Below are 14463 nucleotides of genomic sequence, written 5' to 3'. Positions count from 1 at the left end.
TGACAGAGTTCCCAATAAGGATGTCCTTGAGCAGGCAAACACTCAGCATGTTTGCGATCCTGTCCCAGAGACGCCTGCGATGGCTCGGCCACGTTCATCATATGGAGGATGGACGCCTCCCAAAGGATGTTCTGTACGGCGAACTCACCTCAGACTCCAGATAAGCTGGCTGCCCAATGCTGCGTTACAAGGACATATGGAAGGGGGACATGAAGTCTACTGACATCAACCCAGACTTGTGGAAAGCAGCTGCAACTGACTACAGCATCTGGCGCCATGTCATGAAGACAGGTGTCAAGAGAGCTGAGGCAAAAAGGGAACGACGACGAGAGAGAGCAGCTCCTGCACCCTCATTACCATCAGGGTTCGTATGCAGCAACCGTGACTGCTGCTCCAGAATTGGGCTTTACAATCACAGCCAACGCTGCTCTACAACAAACCGACAATCCAGGTGCAAGCCATTGTCTTTCGACAAAAAAAAAAAAAAAAGATTTACAAATTGATGTATTCTGTTTTTATTGACATTTTACACAGTGTCCCAACTTTTTTGGAATCAGGGTTGTATTTGACCGACATTTGATTGTTGGGGAAGGTTTAGCTGTATAAATGAAAAACCCTGTTTACTTGGTTTTCCTGATGGTGTGTGGCACCCACAAGTAATACTGAAATTCAGCATCAAACCTCTTTAAACACATCAGTTTTAAATACAGAGGCATGCAAACAAATCTTTCTATAAAAGATGTGCAAGTTGTAAAATTTCGTTCATAATAGTCAGCCATTCTCGCAGCTGAAATACGTTCCATTGGCCTTTTATTAGCTCATAAATTTGACAATGTAGCAGCACAACCTTTGGACATTTTTACGAAAAATAATTTGATAATTATTAGTTAAAATACATCCAAGTTCTTTTAGAATAAATAGTTAACATTTAGCTTCACAACTGAACAGGCAGTTTAGCTTACATCCTGGCATTAATGTATAAACAAGGGTGGAGCTTAGGTTAACTCAAGTCCTGACTTCCGACGACACAAGAAGCATTATTCGTTAGCTAGAGACAGATAACATTAACTAGCTCGCTGAAGTAATGCTAAGGTTGCTAAATTTGAATGCATGTTTTCGTAAGAAGTGTGCTGAAATGAATAAACGAAACAAGATAGTAGCTAGCCTACATTCGCTGATGAAATTTGCAAGTGGCTGATTGAACTTAAGCTCCACCCCTTTTGACACAAAGTCCTGCAGCAAAGTCAGGACTAAAGAACAATCTGTCTTATTTGTTAAAATTTTCAATTAAAAAAACCGCCCCCGAAAACATCCAACATTCATTTCAAACTTGAGAACACGATACAGGTGCTAAAAAGTTATCGTCACAACAAAATGACCAATATGAGATTTAAAATAGTGCATCCTCCACTGCGATACAGGATGCCATCTTGGTTTAAAAAAGAAAAGTCCAAATTTCTGGTTTATCCATGAAAAGCAAGGCCTTTTGATTTTTTTTTTTTTGGACAATTTTAGCCACTCATTCAATCACATTTTGGGACCATTGAATGGCACTCATTTCAAGAATAAAAACAAACATAAATAAATAACTCATGTAAATATCAAGTATGATCACTCTACATAGAGCAGCACATTATAATGGTTTCATTCCACTACATGCTACACTTTAGAAAAGTCAAAAACCAACACACTGGTTGCAAGAATGTTCTCTTCCTCTTCAAGAACGGATGAAATTATGAAAACACTGGAGCGTTGTCACTGGACCCTGGTCTCGGGCAGGGCATCGTACCGATGCAGCCGTTAGCATGAGTGGTGCAGTCAGAGCCCGAGTAGCTCAAAAGCAACTCTGCTCGGTACTGCAGCAGGTGCAGCACGTCTTCAGCCAGAGTGTCCACGCTGGAGTAACGCACCTTCTCCAGATCAAAGATGTCTTTCAGGAAGAGCAGCACCTGCTCCTGTGGTAACAGAGCTAAACGTTACAGCATGATGTTGAAATCTGATGTCGAGTTGAAATGCATTCATGAATCGTCTAAACAATGCACCTTGAAGAAGCAGCAGAAGACATGCAGGGAGCTTTGAGGCCCCAGGAAACCCCATGCTAACTCGGGGCTGATGTGCTCACACACCGCGTAGAAGTGAGCGATAAAGCCGTCCTGATCCTGAAAAAACAAAACGTTAATAAAATTACAAGAACGACAAAAATAGTGCTGTAGTGGAGTTTAACCAGCTGCCATACTCAAAATAAATTTTAAAATGACGAAAAATTGGGTTTGGCAAATTACCCAAATATAAACACGTAAACAGCTAAATTGCTAGCTCGCTTGGAATCATCCAACACCAACAGCCCATATTTGAAGTACAAATGACCTCCCCAGTCTATAGCATGTTTTCCACCGAACAAACATTATTCTACTGTCTGTACGCACCCTACCAGACGTAGCCATTTTGAATTCTGATTCAGTTTATGATTGCGGATTTTGCATGGTTCAAAGATAGGACACTCAAATTCAAGTGACAAGAACGTCTGGGTGTATTCATGCTAGGTGATCCGTACCATGCCCAAGTACGTTTGACCCCAAAGTATGGTTTGTTTGGGGAGGACGACTGTGGGCGGTGTGCCATACTCGAGCATCAGTGTGTGATCGCTGACTGGGCCCAAGCATGGAACTCCAACACTCATGTAAATATCATGGAGGCAGCCATGGCCTGAAGGTTACAGAAGCAGCCTTGGGCCCAAAGGGTTGCTGATTTGATTCCCGGGACCAGCAGGAAAAACGTGAAGGGATTCCCTCTATCATAGCTGAAGTGCCCTTGAGCAAGGCACCTAACCCCCAACTGCTCCCTGGATGCTGTAGCATAGCTGCCTACTGCTCTGGGTATGTAGGTGTGTTTACTGCTTCAGATAGGTTTAATGCAGAGGAGGAATTTCGCTAAATAAAAGGCTTCTTCTTCACTATGACATGCGGTTTTCAATTTATTTGAGAATATTTGGGTTAATGTCAGGTCCGATTCTCAATCTTACTTGGGTACGGTACAAGACCACCATGCTTCAGGTGAAAACACCTTCTTACGATTAATGGAACAGAACTAACCGCACCTAGGAACGTTTCTTTAGTTCCCACTGACTCAGAAAAATGGAAAATACTTGTAATTTCATCTTCCCCTGTCAAATAGGACCTCTTGTTAAATGTATCTAAAGATATTATGATGAAAAAAAAATGAAGCTTGGAAGAAAACCACTGGTACCTCTGGTGAGTGCATGGAGTTAGTACAGTTAGACTGATTGGCTGATCATCTTTCCAACAAAGTGCGTATGAAGCCAAACATAGAACATTTAAACCAGGGGTCTCAAACCTGATCCATAAAGGGCCGTGTGGCTGCAGGTTTTCATTCCAGCCATGCAGCAGCACACCTGACTTAGCTCATTCAATCAACTGAACTGTCTTCACACAGTCAAATACTTGCAGCCACACCCACCCTTGATTAAAGGGTGGGTGTGTCAGTTGATTGAATAAGCCAAATCAGGGTGCTGCTGCATGGCTGGAATGAAAACCTGCAGCCACACGGCCCTTTATGGATCAGGTTTGAGACCCCTGATTTAAACCAAATAACCAGTTTACTCCACTGATTTGTTTCCAACTCGAGCGGTGGCTACAATTATCGACACCTTTTCAGATTTACCAATAAAAACAAATAAATAAAACAAGTTTCAGTTCCAACAGTTATTACTGGTTAATCAATCAACCGGAAGACCCGCCCTTTGATCTTGTCGTCTGATGAGACAGCTCGTTACCAGAGATGGAATTGGGTTCTTTTTTCAGCAAGATCAGCAATCTTTCAGAAAACCTGGACGTCATCACCGCATGTAAACATGCTGGAAAGATCACAGACATGTTTTCACTCATCAGATTCACCAAGACTTAATGATTTTGTCGAAACCTACTTTGTTTCTTACTCTTATTTGACAGTCGCCATTTCGTATCTACGTTTGAGAAAAGTCACGCGAGTGAGGTGTCGATAATCGTGATCGCTTTCACCGGTGTCCACCATTATCGACACCCTGTGGAATTCAGTGACATTTACAACCATTATGGATCGATCTTCATGTAACATTGTTGAAGTACTTTGATTTATTATACATATTTTTTTTTCTGATTCATAACACAATGGAATGCTTATAGAGTATTTGGAATCCGATTGCAATAAATAGAATTAGACCAGAATTAAATTCCGAGCATATAAAAAATTACACGCTTGAAATATTCCGATTTTTCGATTCCATTCCGATTTTTTTTTTTGCAGTTTGTCGTCACTCTCTACACCACGGATTATAATATCAGTACACAGTTTATATTTTGGTTCGAGGAACAAGATGCGACCTTTGACCTGGATTTCCATGCAGTGACTATCAATTGCCTGTTGACATTTACTGGTAAACTACAAAACTAGAAATTAATACAAACAACAATGAATGATTGACAAAATGTGATCGACGAAAATACTTAGTGTTAGGACTAGGACTGTTTTGGCCTCTAGAGGCCGCTGTTATTTCCTTTTCATGTCGTGTTTATTTTGGCCTCTAGAGGCCGCCACTGTTCCTGTGTTTTGTGTTTGTGTTAATTGCCTAATTATCTTCACCTGTGTCCTTAATTAGTTTGTCTATTTATACCCCTGAGTTCAGTCCTCTTGTCACGGAGTCTTTGTGCTGTTATGTTTATCTCCAGTTTCCTTTGTACTGTGTTTTTTGATCTTCTTAGCTTTTGTATTTTTGCACTTTGCTTTTCTTTTGGATTATACTCTTTGGTTTTTTTTTGTCTTTTGTTTTGCCCTGTATATAGTGTATATAGTTTAAATAAACCTTTTGATTCTTTTTCTACTTCCGCCTCACGCCTCTGCATTTGAGTCATCCCCCTGGTGGCCTAGTGGGGGTTTGCTGGATTATCACACCAACAAACCAGGTTCGAATCCCAGCAAAAACCCTAACAGAAAGACTCCGTCATGACCGACTCAGCAGAGGCTGCTTCAACTGTCTACCCGGCCAACCTTCAGGGAATTATGGCAGCTTTGACACGTTTCGGAGCGACCATGGACGCTCATGGACGTACGCTCACCAGCCAACGTGAGGCCCTCGCTCGCCACGAGGAACTGCTTCAGCAAATTGGGAAAACCCTGGCACAGCTGACATCTCTGCCTGCATCTCCTGCTCCTGATCCAGTTCCTGCTCCTGATCCAGCTCCCACTCCTGCTCCAGTGCCTCCTGCAATGCTGCCTTCTTCACCTCGCGAACCCAGCCTTCCTGCACCACAGAGGTATGACGGCAAGCACAGTGAGTGCCGAGAGTTCCTGACCCAGTGTCAACTCACCTTTGAGCTTCAGCCTACCACCTACACTACGGATCGCCGCAAGATTGCCTTTGTGATCACCTTATTAGCTGGTAAGGCGCGAGCCTGGGCTACTGCTATCTGGCAAAGACAGGGACCTGAGTGCTTTGATTTCCAGCTGTTTTCTGAAGAGATGCTTCGGGTCTTCGATCAGGCAGACATCAGTACCGACGCAGCCCGAAAGCTCATGTCCATCCGGCAAGGAGGAAGCGTCGCAGATTACGCCATCTCGTTCCGAACACTCGCAGCAGTAAGTGGATGGAACGAGACTGCCCTGGTGTCAGCCTTCCACCATGGTCTGTCTGACCCCATCAAGGACGGTCTGGCCTCTATTGGATGCCCAAGTGACCTCGAAACCCTCATCTCACATGCTATTCGTCTGGACAACAGGATGAGAGAACGCCACCAAGCCTTGAGCCCCCCCAGCCTCCCTACCTCTACCTGGAGACCATCTACCTCCTTCAGTGACTGTCCAGAACCCATGCAAGTGGGCCGTACTCGCCTCTCCGCATCTGAGAGGGAGCGCAGAAGGAGGGACAAGTGCTGCATCTACTGTGGCAAGCCTGGTCACTTCCGAGCATCATGTCCCGAACTCTTGGGAAAAGGACCGCCCCGTCCAGCCGAGGGAGGGTTGTGACGGGGCCTACCCTCTCTCCCGGACTCCCTGGTCAAGGAATCTACATCCCGGTCTCCATCTCCTGGGGTGAGTCTGTCCACTCTTGTCAAGCTTTGATAGACTCAGGGGCGGCTGGGAACTTTATGGATATTCACTTCGCCCAAAGCATCAATATTCCGACTGCACCTCTTGAAGTCCCACTGTCTGTGTCTGCCCTCGATGGCCAAGCGTTAGGTGATGGAAGAGTCACCCAAGTTACTTCTCCAGTCTTCCTCCAGTCTCAAGGTCACAAGGAAGAAATATCCCTGCACCTGATTCCTTCACCTGAGTTCCCAGTTATTCTAGGCCTTCCTTGGCTTACTCGCCACAACCCTCGCATAGACTGGGTAACAAGCCAGGTTGTGGAATGGGGCCCTGCATGCCATGCCTCTTGTTTGCTCTCTAGCTCTCCTGTGTCTCCTGCCGAGCCCCCTGATCTCACCGAGTTATCTCAAGTTCCCACAGAGTACTGGGATCTCAAGGAGGTATTCAGCAAGAGCAGGGCCGCCGTTCTTCCTCCGCACCGGGCCTACGACTGTGCCATCGACTTGCTCCCTGGGACTACCCCTCCTCGTGGCAGACTGTTTTCACTCTCTCAGCCAGAACGCAAGGCCATGGAGGAATACCTCAAAGATGCCCTGGTCTCTGGGTTTATTCGACCCTCCACTTCACCTGCTGGAGCCGGCTTCTTCTTTGTCGGCAAGAAGGATGGGGGGCTCCGACCATGTATTGATTACAGGGGCCTGAATAAGATCACTGTGCGCAACCGATATCCCCTTCCGCTGATGTCCACAGCTTTCGACCTGCTCCAAGGCGCCACCGTCTTCACCAAGTTGGACCTACGGAACGCATACCACCTCATCCGTATCCGACAGGGAGACGAGTGGAAGACTGCCTTTAACACCCCGTCTGGGCACTACGAATACCAGGTGATGCCCTTCGGACTCACCAACGCACCAGCTGTTTTTCAGGCCCTAATCAACGACGTCTTAAGGGACATGATTAACCTATACGATTTTGTCTACCTCGACGACATCCTTATCTTTTCCAAGACCGTGCAGGAGCACCGCCACCATGTCCGCCAGGTTCTCCAGAGGCTGCTACAGAACAATCTGTTCGCCAAGGCCCAGAAATGCGAATTTCATGTTCCCGAGGTCTCCTTTCTGGGATTTATTGTACGGACAGGCCAACTCCAAATGGACCCTGCCAAGACCCTGGCCGTCCGGGATTGGCCTACTCCCAAGTCCGTTAAGGAGGTTCAGCGGTTCTTAGGATTCGCTAACTTCTACCGCAAGTTCATCAGGAACTTCAGTTCTGTGGCAGCACCCATGTCAGACCTCACCAAAGGGACAGGTGGATCTTATGGCTGGTCTCCTCAGGCAGAAAAGGCGTTCAAAGACCTCAAGGACCGCTTCTGCACGGCACCCATTCTGGTTCTCCCGGACACCTCCCAACCATTCATCGTGGAGGTGGACGCCTCGGACAGTGGTGTCGGCGCGGTGCTCTCTCAACGTTCGGAAGGAAAGCTGCACCCCTGCGCTTACTTCTCCCACCGCCTGAGTCCTGCTGAGTCCCGGTACGATGTGGGGGATCGAGAACTGCTAGCGGTCAAACTGGCCCTTGAGGAGTGGAGGCACTGGCTGGAGGGAGCACAACATCCATTCCTGGTTTGGACTGACCACAAGAACCTGGAGTACCTCCAGCAAGCCAAGAGACTGAACCCTCGACAGGCTAGGTGGGCCCTGTTTTTCAGTCGGTTTGACTTCACCCTCTCATACCGCCCCGGCTCCAAGAACACCAAACCTGACGCACTGTCCAGACTGTTCTCTGCCACTAACAGGGAGAATGAAGTCGGGCCTATTATCCCTGTGTCCCGGATTGTGGCCCCTGTCCGCTGGGGTATTGAGGAGGCTGTCCGACGAGCCCAACGCCAGGACCCCGGTCCTGGGACGGGGCCACCAGGCCTCTTGTACGTCCCACATCAAGCCCGGGCCAAGGTTCTCCAGTGGGGTCACTCTTCCCCTCTCACCGCCCACCCGGGAGCTCGGAGGACCCTGGACTTCCTGAAAAGACGCTTCTGGTGGCCTAACATGGAGAAGGAAGTAAGGTCATTTGTCCTGTCCTGTGAGGTTTGCACCAGAACCAAGAACCCACGACAGCGTCCCCAGGGTCTCCTGCATCCTCTGACCATTCCCCGGCGTCCCTGGTCCCACGTGGCAGTCGACTTTATCACGGGTCTCCCTGAGTCACAAGGTAACACGGTCATTTTGGTCTTAGTTGACAGATTCTCCAAGGCCTGCCGCTTCATACCACTGTGCAAACTCCCCTCTGCTCTTGAAACTGCGAAACTTTTGTTTAATCATGTCTTCCGAGTCTTTGATCGTCCACAGGACATCGTCTCAGACCGAGGGCCCCAGTTCTCCTCCCGAGTGTGGCACGGGTTCTGCAAGGTCATCGGAGCCACTTCCAGCCTCTCCTCTGGGTTTCACCCACAGTCCAATGGTCAGACGGAGAGGCTCAACCAGGACCTGGAAACCACCCTGCGAGGCCTGGCTATGGATAACCCGACATCATGGAGCACCTGGCTGCCATGGGCGGAGTACGCCCACAACACCCTGCAGTCATCGGCCACCAAGCTGTCGCCATTCCAGTGCCAATTCGGGTTCCAGCCACCTCTGTTCCCGGACCAGGAGGAGGACGCGGGGGTGCCCTCGGTCAACCAATATGTGAGACGGTGTCGCAAGACCTGGAGCAAGGTCAGGAAGACCCTCATACAGACCTCCAGAACCAACCAGACTCAGGCCAACCGCCATAGAAGACCTGCACACGCTTTCCACCCTGGGCAGCGTGTTTGGCTGTCCACTAAGGACCTTCCACTGCGGGTGGAGAACCGCAAGCTTGCTCCTCGCTACATTGGCCCCTTCAAGGTGGTGCGCAGGGTGAACCCTGTCTCCTACCGGCTCCAGTTGCCCCGGACTCTGAGGATCAACCCCACTTTCCATGTTTCCCTGTTACGGCCCGTACTGACGTCTACGTATGCCCCTGCCCCTAGGAACCCCCCACCCCCCCGCATCTTCCAGGGGCAGACTGTGTTCACTGTGAATCGCCTGCTTGACTCCCGCCGGGTCCGCGGCGGGTTGCAATATCTGGTGGACTGGGAGGGCTATGGTCCTGAGGAGCGCTGCTGGGTTCCTGCTCGGGATGTCCTTGATAAAGAACTATGTCGGGACTTCCATTCGGCCCATCCGGATCGCCCTGGGAACGTCAGGAGACGCTCCTAGAGGGGGGGGTCCTGTTAGGACTAGGACTGTTTTGGCCTCTAGAGGCCGCTGTTATTTCCTTTTCATGTCGTGTTTATTTTGGCCTCTAGAGGCCGCCACTGTTCCTGTGTTTTGTGTTTGTGTTAATTGCCTAATTATCTTCACCTGTGTCCTTAATTAGTTTGTCTATTTATACCCCTGAGTTCAGTCCTCTTGTCACGGAGTCTTTGTGCTGTTATGTTTATCTCCAGTTTCCTTTGTACTGTGTTTTTTGATCTTCTTAGCTTTTGTATTTTTGCACTTTGCTTTTCTTTTGGATTATACTCTTTGGTTTTTTTTTGTCTTTTGTTTTGCCCTGTATATAGTGTATATAGTTTAAATAAACCTTTTGATTCTTTTTCTACTTCCGCCTCACGCCTCTGCATTTGAGTCATCCCCCTGGTGGCCTAGTGGGGGTTTGCTGGATTATCACACCAACAAACCAGGTTCGAATCCCAGCAAAAACCCTAACACTTAGAAAGCGGGTAGAAAGTGGAAGAAAAAGATTTTCTGATGCAGGTTAAACGTTATCAGTTCATGTGTTTACAAACATTAGAATTACTTCCTCATTTACGTACGCACCGACATATTTACAACCCCGATTCCAAAAAAGTTGGGACAAAGTACAAATTGTAAATAAAAACGGAATGCAATGATGTGGAAGTTTCAAAATTCCATATTTTATTCAGAATAGAACATAGATGACATATCAAATGTTTAAACTGAGAAAATGTATCATTTAAAGAGAAAAATTAGGTGATTTTAAATTTCATGACAACAACACATCTCAAAAAAGTTGAGACAAGGCCATGTTTCCCACTGTGAGACATCCCCTTTTCTCTTTACAACAGTCTGTAAACGTCTGGGGACTGAGGAGACAAGTTGCTCAAGTTTAGGGATAGGAATGTTAACCCATTCTTGTCTAATGTAGGATTCTAGTTGCTCAACTGTCTTGGGTCTTTTTTGTCGTATCTTCCGTTTTATGATGCGTCAAATGTTTTCTATGGGTGAAAGATCTGGACTGCAGGCTGGCCAGTTCAGTACCCGGACCCTTCTTCTACGCAGCCATGATGCTGTAATTGATGCAGTATGTGGTTTGGCATCGTCATGCTGGAAAATGCAAGGTCTTCCCTGAAAGAGACGTCGTCTGGATGGGAGCATATGTTGCTCTAGAACCTGGATATACCTTTCAGTATTGGTGGTGTCTTTCCAGATGTGTAAGCTGCCCATGCCACACGCACTAATGTAACCCCATACCATCAGAGATGCAGGCTTCTGAACTGAGCGCTGATAACAACTCGGGTCATCCTTCTCCTCTTTAGTCCGAATGACACGGCGTCCCTGATTTCCATAAAGAACTTCAAATTTTGATTCGTCTGACCACAGAACAGTTTTCCACTTTGCCACAGTCCATTTTAAATGAGCCTTGGCCCAGAGAAGACGTCTGCGCTTCTGGATCATGTTTAGATACGGCTTCTTCTTTGAACTATAGAGTTTTAGCTGGCAACGGTGGATGGCACAGTGAACTGTGTTCACAGATAATGTTCTCTGGAAATATTCCTGAGCCCATTTTGTGATTTCCAATACAGAAGCATGCCTGTATGTGATGCAGTGCCGTCTAAGGGCCCGAAGATCACGGGCACCCAGTATGGTTTTCCGGCCTTGACCCTTACGCACAGAGATTCTTCCAGATTCTCTGAATCTTTTGATGATCTTATGGACTGTAGATGATGATCTGTTCAAACTCTTTGCAATTTTACATTGTCGAACTCCTTTCTGATATTGCTCCACTATTTGTCGGCGCAGAATTAGGGGGATTGGTGATCCTCTTCTCATCTTTACTTCCGAGAGTCGCTGCCACTCCAAGATGCTCTTTTTATACCCAGTCATGTTAACGACCTATTGCCAATTGACCTAATGAGTTGCAATTTGGTCCTCCAGCTGTTCCTTTTTTGTACCTTTAACTTTTCCAGCCTCTTATTGCCCCTGTCCCAACTTTTTTGAGATGTGTTGCTGTCATGAAATTTCAAATGAGCCAATATTTGGCATGAAATTTCAAAAAGTCTCACTTTCGACATTTGATATGTTGTCTATGTTCTATTGTGAATACAATATCAGTTTTTGAGATTTGTAAATTATTGCATTCCGTTTTTATTTACAAGTTGTACTTTGTCCCAACTGTTTTGGAATCGGGGTTGTATATAAAAGATATTTTGTACTAAATATAAGCGTGTCAAACAAATTTTAAATAAAAACTAGGTTTTGTTAATTTAATACCACATACCGAATTTTTTAAAAATGATAATCATCTGATAATTGTGGAATGGTGTCGATAAATGTGAACAAAGGTGTCGATAATCGTGGAACGGTGTCACGTGATCGGATACGCGAAGTAATCAGGAATCAACTCATTTTTTTCCCCCCAGTGGAAGTTGGAGTAATTATTCATGCACAATTTACGTATTGAAAGTCTTTTCTACTTTCGCAACGGCCAAAAGATCGTTCAGGTGTCGATAATTGTAGCCACCACTCTAGTTCGATTTGGAAGCTATATTTAGCGACTAAGCTGGACAGCTAGCATGACTAGCATTAGGATTTAACGAACAGGTGAGTTAGCAATCACCAGTGTTTCAGAAACCGTACCTGGACATGTTGTCGCTTCTGCTTTAGAACAGACCAGCAGCTCGATGCCACCGCCTGCAGGAAGCAAACACGTTAATAAACCAAGCGATTTCACAAAACTTCCCAGAAGGCGAATGCACGCAAATCTTTTTGACATACGGTTTCTTTGAAGGCGTTGTTAAGCCAGCGGTTGTTAACGACATTTGTAATGGATATGGGCGGATTCTCCAGATCCTCAAAAGAATCCATTAGGATGAAGTCGAGGACGATGTCGTAGAAGTTTAAATGCCTCACCTATTCAGGTTTAAAAAAAACACAAAATGCTGAAATGAAAAACGACATTGATTTAACGAGTGTTGTGAGAAATGTCTTACCCCTCTCGTCGAGAGTTCGGCCTCGGTGTTCTCCCAATGCTCCCTCTGCTCCAAGAAGCCAATCATCTCCTCATAAACCTCCTCAAATCTCTTTGGGTTCTGCCACGCCCAAAAATCAATCAACAACAGGTACAAAGCTACGAAGCATCGATCATAGTAATGGATTCAAAACACACACACCTTCCTGGCTTTCACAATTATCGAGGACAAGATTTTTTTTCCCGCGTCAGCCAGAAACTTCCGAGTCGAAATTTCTTGGAGAAGGACCTGAAGAGAGCAGCGATTAATTACGCAGTGTGACTCGACACCTCTCAAAAGCTATTTTTAGTGGATTAATTAAGTGGAGAAAACATTGCTGTACCTGACACGCCTGGCGGATGCAGTGCAGCTTGGCGAGGAAGTCTGTATCTCCGAGGCATTCGAGCATCTCAGTTCTTAATTAAGCAAAGAAAAAAAAAATCCAAAACAGTAAAGAATGAATAGATCATTAAAAAAAAAAGAAAAAAAAGTTCATGCCTAAGGAGTTCCGTCTCACAGAGCAGCCATCTGCCAATCAAGCAGATTAGCATTTTATCAAAAAAAAAAATCTCATCTCATTATTTCTAGCCGCTTTATCCTGTTCTACAGGGTCGCAGGCAAGCTGGAGCCTATCCCAGCTGACTACGGGCGAAAGGCGGGGTACACCCTGGACAAGTCGCCAGGTCATCACAGGGCTGCCACTCCCACAAAAATGCTCTTGCTTTCAAAAATAAATAAATAAATAACCACCCTTTTGGCTTCCCCATAAAATACAATTGCATTCCTGCAAAACGCTCTCGCATTCGCACAACACACAACAATTGGGGGGGGGGGACTCAGATTCCAACAAAAGAACCCTTGCATTCCCATAAAAAGCTCCTCATTCAGAGAAAATCCCCATTTGTCCTTTCATTCCAGATGCTCCTGTATTCCCCCAAAATGCTCTGGCATTCACACAAAAACACACTTACAGGGGGCATTGTGGCTCAGGTGGATAAGGCGCCGTACCATAAATCCAGGGACCCGGGTTCGATTCCGACCTGAGGTCATTTCCCGATCCCTCCCCGTCTCTCTCTCCCGCTCATTTCCTGTCTCTACACTGTCCTATCCAATAAAGGTGAAAAAAGCCCCCCAAAAAATCTTAAAAAAAAAAAAAACAAAAACCCACACTTACAAAAAACAACAACAACAAAAAAAAACGCCCTTGCCGCCCTCAAGCGCATACTCTTGGTCAAACAAAAACCCTCTAGCCTTCCAACAACGCGCACTCACATTTAAACAAACACTCTCACCTTCCTACAACGCATACTCGCATTTAAACAAACACTCTCACCGTCCTACAACGCGCACTCGCGTTTAAACAAAAACGCTCCGAGCTTCCTACAACGCGCACTCGCATTGAAACAAAAACGCTCCCACCTTCCTACAACGCGTGCTCGCATTTAAACAAAAATGCCCTCACCTTCCTACAACGCGCACTCGCATTTAAACAAAAACACTCACCTTCCTACAACGCGCGCTCGCATTTAAACAAAAACTCTCACCTTCCTACAACGAGCTCTCGCATTTAAACAAAAACGCTCTCACCTTCCTACAACGCGCGCTCGCATTTAACAAAAACACCCTCACCTTCCTACAACGCGCACTCGCATTTAAACAAACACTCCCAGCTTCCTACAATGCGCGCTCGCATTTAAACAAAAACACTCCCACCTTCCTACAACGCGCGCTCGCATTTAAACAAAAACACTCCCACCTTCCTACAATGCGCGCTCGCATTTAATCAAAAACACCCTCACCTTCCAACAACGCGCTCTCGCATTTAAACAAAAACACTCTCACCATCCGACAACGCGCACTCGCATTTAATCAAAAACAACCTCACCTTCCTACAAAGTGCGCTCGCATTTAAACAAAAAAAAAAAAACTCACCTTCCTACAACGCGCACTCGCATTTAAACAAAAAACTCACCTTCCTACAACGCGCGCTCGCATTTAATAAAAACACCCTCACCTTCCGACAACGCGCGCTCGCATTTAAACAAAAACACTCCCACCTTCCTACAACGCGCGCTCGCATTTAAACAAAAACACTCCCACCTTCCTACAACGCG

At 46.3% G+C, this 14463-nt stretch overlaps 1 protein-coding gene across 5 annotated transcripts in view; it reads right to left on the bottom strand.

Annotated features, from left to right (window-relative positions):
• Positions 1-499: 499 nt before the first annotated feature.
• Positions 500-14463, bottom strand: part of miga1 (mitoguardin 1) — a 57490-nt gene continuing 43526 nt past the window's right edge. For all 5 annotated transcript variants that reach the window (XM_060921357.1, XM_060921319.1, XM_060921328.1 and 2 more), the window contains 7 exons: positions 12693-12765; positions 12512-12598; positions 12332-12430; positions 12117-12251; positions 11979-12032; positions 2043-2159; positions 500-1955 (listed from right to left, as the gene is read on the bottom strand). In XM_060921357.1, coding sequence (XP_060777340.1) covers positions 1734-1955; positions 2043-2159; positions 11979-12032; positions 12117-12251; positions 12332-12430; positions 12512-12598; positions 12693-12765 — 787 coding nt within the window. In that variant the 3' untranslated portion in view covers positions 500-1733. The remainder of the gene's footprint in view (positions 1956-2042; positions 2160-11978; positions 12033-12116; positions 12252-12331; positions 12431-12511; positions 12599-12692; positions 12766-14463) is intronic.

The sequence above is a fragment of the Neoarius graeffei genome, chromosome 1 (assembly GCF_027579695.1).
Source record: "Neoarius graeffei isolate fNeoGra1 chromosome 1, fNeoGra1.pri, whole genome shotgun sequence".
Lineage (NCBI taxonomy): Eukaryota > Metazoa > Chordata > Actinopteri > Siluriformes > Ariidae > Neoarius > Neoarius graeffei.
Note: the sequence above shows the minus strand (reverse complement) of the source record. Positions and strands in the feature narration are given on the sequence as shown.